General features: G+C 38.6%; 1 protein-coding gene across 1 annotated transcript; it reads right to left on the bottom strand.

Annotated features, from left to right (window-relative positions):
- Positions 1-5,215: 5,215 nt before the first annotated feature.
- LOC107741076 (nuclear factor 7, ovary-like) lies at positions 5,216-9,209 on the bottom strand. The gene is made up of 4 exons (XM_016553671.1): positions 9,100-9,209; positions 7,974-8,213; positions 6,705-6,731; positions 5,216-6,567 (listed from the first exon to the last, which is right to left on the bottom strand). Exons 2-4 carry the CDS (start codon positions 8,209-8,211, stop codon positions 6,020-6,022), a joined length of 813 nt encoding a protein of 270 aa, XP_016409157.1. The 5' UTR covers positions 8,212-8,213; positions 9,100-9,209; the 3' UTR covers positions 5,216-6,019.
- Positions 9,210-9,831: the final 622 nt, after the last annotated feature.

The raw sequence follows: 9,831 nt of genomic DNA, 5'->3' as shown, positions 1-9,831 counted from the left end.
CGCTCAGCTTTTCTGCATTGTCTTTTCATACTCTGTACTGCTGTTGATTTTCTCCAAGGTTATTGTTAGCTCATGCCTATATTTTTTAGTTTCATCATAAACTAGGTAAGCTGGGACTTGTAATAATATGTTGAACTTCTGATAAGTTGGTCAATCACACATCCAGAGTTATATCTTTATGCGGTGTTAAAATAAATTTTCTGCAATGGTTTTACTTGTTGTTAGAATGCTTCAAATTGGGTCCAGGCTTGTTTTATGAACATACCCTTATTTGTCAAACTAGTCTTAAGTGATATTGTTCACATTTTTAGAGTTAAACAGGTTAATGAGCTCTTTCAGTAACTATACTTGTAATAATGCTTCAAATATTTCCATTAGGGTCTCGGCTACAACTAAATGATAAAACAAATTTAAAAATGTTGTTGGCAGTTTGTGGGAGTCTGTGCGTGTGTGTGTGTGTGTGCGAGAGAGAGAGTTTGAATGAAAAATGTTTTAGGTTAAAGATGTGATTTAACTACCAGCATCCTACCTTAGAAACATAACACTACAGCATGTGTTTTTCCCAACAAACCAGTTGTTCAACAACAACAAAAAAAGTCATAAGGAAGTTTGTTGTGTTTTGAAGAGAAAGTCAGATTTGGTATAAAAATTAAGTCTTTTTTATTACTTAATATGATAGAATCATGCTGAATTTATGAGGTTATGTATTTATACTGTCTCATGTACACGCTGGTTACCGTATACGCATTCAAGAGAAATGTATAAACTCAATTGTTTTAATCAAACTAAAGCTTTTAGTCTGTAATTACAAATATCTTAAAGATAAAAAATATTTCATACATTTCATACTACTTTTAACCCCTGCATTAGAGCATCATGGTTTTAGGTTTGAAAAATCTACAAAATGTAAACTTATTTGTTAAAACAAAAGTTACGTCATTGTTTAATCATACTGCTTTTCATCATCTTGTAGAAATACACAGTGTGATGGTAAAATATTTTATTTGTAAAAGGTTTGTATGAGACATTGTAAAAGTTTTAATGTTTAACTGCAGTGTGCGTGTGTGTGTGTGTGTGTGTTTGCATTTGTGTGTATGTTTGGGTTTACGTTTTGCATGTATGTTTGTGTGTGTGTGTGTGGTCCATGACTAATGAGAAATATTTATGGTCTCACGCTTGTCTCTGTACCATATGTGAAAACATGTTAATGTGTTTTCACAGACTTTTGAAATAGTGACCGGGGTCGTGTGAAAATACCTTAGGAATGTGTAGATTACAACTGTGACAGAAGACAATATTTATATCGTCACGGATAGATCCGCAACATGTCTACAAACACCTAGTACTACTGTTATTTAAACAAAACATAACATAATGGTTTGTTCGAACTTCGTGAGAACATCTGTTTAAACAAATAAAAAAATTGGATGAATAAAGGTTTAAAATAGATGTGATATTAGCTAAAAGCATTTTAAACCCCGTTTGAGGTAGGGTTCACGTTGCTCAAAATGAACTATTGCTCCGCATTAAGCTTTTCCAGCTTAAACTAAACACAATTTTGGGAAACATCTCATTTGAAGAATAGTCATTCCTGCACTAGGAGGAAATCTTTCTCCTGGGAAAAATGTAAGAGGAATTTTATTTATTTATTTATTGTTGTTACATATTTTATTTAAATTATTTTATACAACCGTCATATTATATGTGCAAGCACAAACACACATATATTGTGATATGTTCTCATGATCTGATAGAATTGTCTACTTATTCTGTTATTGACCTTAAAACCAATATCTTTTTCACATCACCATACAGTGAGAGAGAGAGCAAAAATCCCCTGCCTTGGAATACAACTGGACACGCGAACCCCAGATGGGGCCAAACCCCCGGATGTGGGAACGGACCATTAAAAAGTTCAAAAACATTTCCTTAGGTCTTCATTCATCACCTGCCATCCTCTGAAACGGTCAAACATCTGAACAAACATCATATGTCATCCCCGGAGGTCATACGTTGACATCGGAATTTCACATATGCCGGATTTCACATCTGGATAGGTCACGGGGTCAACACAACGTGGGTGGTTGCCATGTGGTGGGCCGCGTGGGGGAGGGGAAAGGTCACAAAGGTCAAAGCCATAAATTATTTTTGACATAAGGTACCGGGTATCACTACTGGTCAGTTTTGAGCACTTCGGTTTGGAACGACCCTTCAATATGGTGGCCATGATTGTTTTCACTGCGAAGTGCCCTTCGGAGGGCGATATATCCCGTTTGGAACGCACTGACAGACAAACCATGGGTCACAGGAGGGGTGGAAAGTTGATCATTACTGGCTTGGTATGGGTGTCATCACGCGTCTCAACCAATGAGAGCATTCGGGGAGGGCCTAAGACTGCAGCAGCGCTCACATGAAGCACTCACGACTTTATAAGTGGGAAATAGGAAGTTTCCGATAGCACGTGAAGACAATGAGAGGCAGAAAGGAGTCGGAGAAGGTACCGGTACTGACAGAATCCCCCCCTAAGGGATGCCTCCTGGCATCTCCGGAAGACTCACCATGACACCGATGGAATTGGTCTATGAGAGCGCGGTCCAGTATGTCACGAGCCGGAATCCAACATCTCTCCTCCGGACCATAACCCTCCCAGTCTACCAGATATTGGTGACCCCTACCCCTCTGCCTCACATCGAGGAGCCGTCATACTGTGTAGGTGGGCGACCCCTCGATGAGTCTAGGAGGCGGAGGGGCCGAGGTCTGGGGTTGGAAGGGGGAGCGAATGACGGGCTTGATTCTGGATACATGAAACACGGGGTGAACTCTCTTAAGCATGGGGGGTAACTTGAGTCGAACGGTCACCGGGTTAAGCACCTTAGTCACGATGTACGGTCCAATGAATTTAGGTCCCAGTTTACGTGCGGGCAGTTTAAGAGGAATGTTCAGGGTAGACAACCAGACCTTCTGACCGCAAACGTAAAGTGGGGGCTTAGAGTGGTGACGGTCCGCCGACGCCTTCCTTTCGCCAGTCCGGATAAGGGCTTGTCTGGCGAGCCTCCATGTCCGGAGGCATCTCCGAATAAACGCGTGCGCGGATGGAACAATGGCGTCGGATTCTTGAGAGGGAAATAGTGGGGGCTGGTAGCCTAAACAGCACTGGAAGGGTGATAAACCCGTAGACGAGACCGGAAGGGAGTTATGTGCGTACTCGACCATGACTAATTTGGAACTCCAAGTCAATGGCTCTGATGACGCCACGCAACGCAGGACTCTCTCTAAGTCTTGATTGGCCCGCTCGGACTGACCATTAGTCTGCGGATGGTAACCAGAGGATAAGCTCACTGTCGCCCCCAGTTGCCGACAGAATTCTGTCCAAAACCTAGATATAAATTGGGGACCCCTGTCAGAGACCACGTCCACCGGGAGGCTATGAATGCGGAAGACGTGTTCTAAGACAATAGCCGCTGTCTCCCTCGCTGAAGGTAATTTGGGGAGGGGAATGAAATGGCTCGTTCTGGGAGAAGATCAGGATGTCGTCGAGGTATACAAACACAAACCGGTTGACCATGTCTCTGAGCACGTCATTGATGAGCGCCTGGAAGACCGCGGGGGAGTTTGAAAGTCCAAAAGGCATGACCAGATATTCAAAGTGACCTGTAGGGGTGTTAAAGGCGATCTTCCATTCGTTCTCCTTCCTAATCCGAACTAGGTGATAAGCGCTGCGTAGGTCTAACTCCTCCTGTTGACGTCCTAACTCACGGCCTTGCTGAACGACCGCTCGGTGGATTTCCGTATCTTCAGCTGAGTCCATAACTGGTGGGTATGTTCTGTCACAGAAGGAACGGAGGACTCAATTGCAGTTCAAACTATATATATTAACCAGCCTTACTCTGTATTTTCGTTTTGTATCATTTTCTCTGTTTCTTTAGGAAAGGGCACTTAATTTTCAGAAGTGAGGTAAAACAGCAACTTATTTATGTAATTAAATGATCATGAACATATCTCAAACATTTATTTGGAACTCTGTGTGTGTGACAGGACCAAAACAACCACCACGTGCAAATGACAACGACAGCGCACAGGTGAGTGGCAGAAAGGAGTCGGAGAAGGTACAGGTACTGACAACCGCACTCTGGCCCACCTCTTCCAACCTTCCAGCCGAGTCTCTACCCGCCCGCACTCACAGTCGCCAATCGAGTGTTGTCCCGCGCCGCACTCTACTGCATTGGGTCCCGCGATAGTGCAGGTCTCTAAGATGCCTGTTATAATGTTATGATCGAGACTCTGGGCTCTGAGCATAACTTGTTTTTCTATAACAAACTATAAAATATTTTTTATGAAAACGTTAATGCCCTGGCAGTGGCAAATAGCTTTGGTTTTGTGTTTAATTTGATTACATTAATGTTATAAGTTGAGATTTACAAGATATATTTTAACTGCTACTAAGAAGTAAGGACTACTGCTGTAAAAAAAAAAGCACCTTATTTGTTTAAAGTGCGTTTTTGTTCATATAGCAGTACTTTTAAATGAAAAAAATTCAAAATTCAATAATGAATTCAAAAGTAGTGTATCTACTTTTGAATTCATTATTGAATTTTGTGCACAACAATGCAATTAATCACAGAAAATCATGTGATTAATCGTGATTAAAAATGTTAATGTTGCCCAGCACTTATACTATATATATATTATAATATAATGTAATATAATATAATATAATATTATATTACTGTTTCTTTAGGAAAGGGCACTTAATTTTCAGAAGTGAGGTAAAACAGCAACTTATTTATGTAATTAAATGATCATGAACATATCTCAAACATTTATTTGGAACTCTGTGTGTGTCAGTTTGTCTTGAGACTGATGTTTCTGTCAGATCATAAAGAAGAGATATCAGCAGACTTAGAAAACATTTATTTGGATCATTTGACAAAATGTGTTAATAGTTTCCAGGACAAATGCTGCCCAACTTACAGATGTTTCTTAAAAAGACAATAGGAGTACAAAATCAATAATCGATTCAACATTTTGAAACCATTTTGATGCAAAGCAGCAATATTTTATAGGTCTATGTAATTTCACTTTGACAGGTGGAGAGGAGAAAATAAATGACTTGATTGTTCTGAACAAAGTATAAATTTTATATAGTTTATTTTTTTTTATATTTAAAATATGTACTTGTAGAAGTGAATAAAAAAATATTTTAAGCAATGGCATATGAGAAAAATGAAAGAAGCCAGACTGGAATTTGCTAAAATGCATATTGACAAGTCACAATGCTTCTGGGAGAATGTCCTTTGGATGGATGTGACAAAACTGGAGCTTTTTGGGAAGTCACATCAAGTCTATGTTTACAGATGAAAAAAAAGTGTTTGTGCAGCAAACAATGAAATCTCAAGACCATCAAGGCATTGAGATTTCATTGTCAGAAAGCTCTGTCTCAGTCACAGGTCATGGGTCCTTCAACAAGATAATGACCCAAAGCACAAAGCTAAAAGCACCCAAGAATTACTAAGAACAAAACACTGGACTATTGTGAATGGCCTTCTAAAAGCCTTGATCTGAATCCTATTGAACATCTACATGGAAAGAGCTGAAACCTGCAGTCTGGTGAAGACACCCTTCAATCCTGATACAGCTGGAGCAATTTGATCATGAAGAGCAGCAAAAAATACCTGTACACTGAGAGATACAGAAATCACTTCATTCCAGTATTTGCCTTTAATGGTTGTGCAACAAAATATTGGGTGAAAGGCCCCATCATTTTGTCCATGCCATTTTACTTTGCTTTGATTTTTGATTCAACAGAATATTTCAAATAATAAAACAAAGTCGTATTTGTATTAAATATGGAATACATAATCATGCACGTCAATTACTTTTGTCAGTTTTGAGTTATTTCAGAAAAAAAAAGAGTTCTCTTTTCATACAGACCAATTTGTCCACTTCTCGATTTAATATTTCCAGATGTTGTTACAAAAAGCATTATTTTCATCTTGTATTTCATATTAATAGTGTAAATTCATTTATTGCAACTGACAGGTGTGATGATCAGTGGAGTTAAGTTTGTACCATTATATCCAAAGGATGGGCTAAAATATGGATAGAGTTTCCCAGTGAAAGACTGACCAGTGAAAGAGTAGATATGAGATCTGGACTCTGCATCATTGAAGGAGACCAGACCCTCCTCATAATCCACAAACACACCGACCCGCTGCGGTTTCACTCTCAGAGACAGAGAGACAGGGGGACCAGAGAAAGCTGCATATTCATTCCAATGAAACAGCCACACAGTCCAGAATCCATTCCTGGGATTCAGTATGATGTTTCCCTTCCTGTTAGTAGATTCTCTGGCCACTCCTAAAGCCCATGCAGTCTTTCCCTTCACCTGCACCTCAAAATAAAATCTCCCTGAGGAGAACCCCTCCTTTCCCAGGACACTTACATAGTAATCAAATCTCTTTGGATTGTCTGAGAGTTTCTGCCTAATGTCTCCATGCCTCACTTGTTTTCTATCATCAGACAGGATGAGTTCAGGATTAGCTGTATCAGGATCCAGAGTCACATCCACTGAGAAAACAGAGAATATGAATCACAACTTCACAATAGAAAGATTTTGTGATGATGATGATAATTAAATTGTACTGAAGTAATGAAGCTGTGAGGATATAAATGTAAACCAGTGTAGTGCAGACAGCACAATGTACCTGCATACCGCTCCCTCCTACTCAGCTCTGTAGAGACAAATGACAATAAAAGATCAAGAGATGTTTCAGATGATTTTGTGTGAAATTACAGACAAGCTTTAGGGATTTATTACATATTTTATATTAAATATATTATAAGTCATATTAAATATTTTATGTGTGCTCATCCACTGGATTAGATGCCCTTTTTTAAAGCCTTCGTTTTGTTTTTGGAGTCTACTAGAATATTCATGCCTGACACATTTTTTTATACTATTGTAGAACCTCTCTTCCCCATCTGTCTGAAAGGCTTTACCTTAGTTCCAGTCTCTCCTCCTTCCAAAAAGCGCAACATGCTTTAATTAGATTGGACCAATGTGTTAAGATTGGTCAACCGTTTCAAGCGTGTTTCAGAAATGTCACACCCCCTACCATAACCACCAGTATGCCTTGGGTGGGAATTTAGTCAAATGAGGGATATTGTGACATGTATGTTTACAGAAGAAAACTCAGGCGTTTCACGTAGTTCAGAAACAGTGCTTGCTGAGAGAAAAACTTCACTTGAGTGTTTTTTAAGTTTGCGGACCTTTTTCATTCAACAGCAACACTACACAATAAAGAAATGTAAAAATGTACAAAAGCATAATAGGACCCCTTTAAAGTCCATATGAAATCAAAATGTACAATTTTGGTAAAATTTACTTTGTTAGTGCACATTGCTAGTCTTGTGGTAAACAATTAATCCGTGCACATTCACTGAAAAAAAAAATTAGTTTGTCTTGGTAATCTTTAATCAAAATCTGAACATTTGCTTCTGCTCTGGAATGGCATTCCTTCTCTGATGATGTCAGTTTGACTGATTGGGCAGAATATCTTTAACCACGCCCCTCCAACCATTAGTTTGCTATGAGCGAGAGATGGAGAGGAGGAGTGCAAAAATAAAACCCCGCCCTCTATTCAATATTACATTTCAGCTGGAAATATGTCACTATACTGAAATAAAGTCATGTGGAAGTGCCACAGAAACAAGACTTTCAATTTGTGAATTTTTTTGTATTACAGAATTCCTTTACACATTTTTAGCTTTTTTCGTCTATGCATCTGTATACTTCATATTTGTGCTGCATCCTGCTTTTTCTTGACTTTAGTAAAAAAAAAAACACACAACCTAATGATTACAAACAACATTCCACATATGTTTTAAGAACATGTTTTAAGTTCTTAAATTACAAATACTAAACTTTGACAGAATAGCACGAAATGTGTCACTCCTGCTCTGCAGTAGCCTACCTTTCATTTTAAAATAATCGACAACCATTCGTAGTGTCATATTAATCTTGAGATCAGGTCGCTGATTGAACGCTTCTTTACAGTATGGACACTTGCATGTCTGGCTGCTGTCCCAGCACTGGCTCAGGCAGCTCTTACAGAAGTTGTGTCCACATGGAGTGCTGACTGGATCAGTGAACACATCCAGACATATAGAGCAATGAAGCTCCTCAGCCAGTAGAGCACCGGAGGACGCCATATCTGGAAAGAGAAATGATGATATATCACCTACACTAAAGTTCGGACACTTGACTGAATTTATGTTTCTCATTATCTTTAAAATAGAGTTTTCTCAAATTTAAGTTTCTGCGCAGGGTCGTAAGCAAACAGCACCTGTAATAATCAGTTGGGTGTCTGTAATCTACTAACAACACAGGCGCAAAATGGGTTAAATAATTGCGCAGACTGACTTCTGCAAACCTTAATAAATCACCTGTGTTCGACTTGAAGTGGTTGTGGCTAGAAGGGATACAGCAAAAACCAGAAGCTAACAATAAATTGAATTTTCTACCTATTAGATTGTGTTTTATTAACGTCTACACCTACCCCAACCCTAAACCTACCCCTTACAATAATGCAAAAATCGGTCGAAGTCAAACACACCTCTTGTATGATTACTTTAAATACTCTCCACCCATAAATTTTGCGTCTGAAAAATAACTGTCCATAGTCCACGCCTAGCTCTTCATCGCCAATATTTCACTGCGTGTCTGTAGTAAAGAAAACTTTTTTTTTTTTTTGCGCCGTTAGTAAATCTGGCACATACTGTCTCTAACAGAGTTAAGTTAAAGTGATCTAAATAAGTGTTTTTATATTGATAAGAAAAAGATCAGTCAGTCTGCTGGCCATTCTTTTCCTGTTTCTTTAGACTTTATGTCATGCGACAAAATGACAGCAAACTTTGCTTTGCAATTGCAACCAATCAAACGACATGCTTACAATTCTGATAACTGATTGAATATTTTACATGCTTAAACCTGGTTCTGTTCCACTTACTACAGTTTGACATAAACCCTACTAAACCATATCACTTGCATTAGAAACCCACTCAAAACAATCTCTCTTATATTTAATTTCTGTCACTTACCGGGTATCAGATGTGTCCAAAGGGTCTTTGAATGGCTCAGTAAATATTCTGATGTTTAAAGACGTTGATCGTTTAAGGGTCCATATGATTGTTCATCAAGTTAGTTTCACTTTTTCTCTCACTGAACTACAGAGATTTTAGAGCTCCTCCCATATTTACACATTTTTATATGCCCCTGTTTTGGGTGTGTTGGGTTCGTGTGTGTCTGGTTGTATTGAGACTGCTGTTACTATCAGGTCATAAAGAAGAGATATCAGCAGACTTAGAAAAGGTTGATGGTTTGGTAACATTTGGTAAGAGTTTCCAGGACAAATGCTGCATAACTTACAGATTATTCATAAAGACAATAAGAAAATAGCAATAATCCATTCATTGAAAGTAATAGTTTTTATTCAGATGCTATCATTCTGAAAAAGCACAATTTAAATATATTTCTTTTTCACCTGGGCTGTCATCGTGGTATTCTCGCGAATGTGCGGCGGAGACTGACACGGAAGAGAAGATTGTTAAATAAAGTTGTTATTTTTGCTTTCTTTGCACACAAAAAGTATTCTCGTAGCTTTATAAAATTATGGTTGACCCACTGATGTCACATGGACTATTTTAACGATGCCCTTTACGTTTCTGGGCCTTGAATGGCTGTACAGTAAAATGACAGATGAAATGTAACAATAAATAATTAGCAAACAACAATAAACTTATGCTATAATAGCAGCATATCCAGCGACAGTA

The sequence above is a fragment of the Sinocyclocheilus rhinocerous genome, unplaced genomic scaffold (genome assembly GCF_001515625.1).
Source record: "Sinocyclocheilus rhinocerous isolate Xijiao unplaced genomic scaffold, SAMN03320098_v1.1 scaffold2808, whole genome shotgun sequence".
Lineage (NCBI taxonomy): Eukaryota > Metazoa > Chordata > Actinopteri > Cypriniformes > Cyprinidae > Sinocyclocheilus > Sinocyclocheilus rhinocerous.
This window is presented reverse-complemented; position numbering and strand designations above follow the sequence as displayed.

Coding starts and splice junctions, on each gene's coding strand:
- LOC107741076 (XM_016553671.1), bottom strand. CDS start 8,211: ATGGCGTCCTCCGGTGCTCTACTGGCTGAGGAGCTTCATTGCTCTATA. Junction 6,732..7,973: donor CGATTATTTTAAAATGAAAG/GTAGGCTACTGC, acceptor TTGTCTCTACAG/AGCTGAGTAGGAGGGAGCGG. Junction 6,568..6,704: donor TAGGAGGGAGCGGTATGCAG/GTACATTGTGCT, acceptor CTGTTTTCTCAG/TGGATGTGACTCTGGATCCT.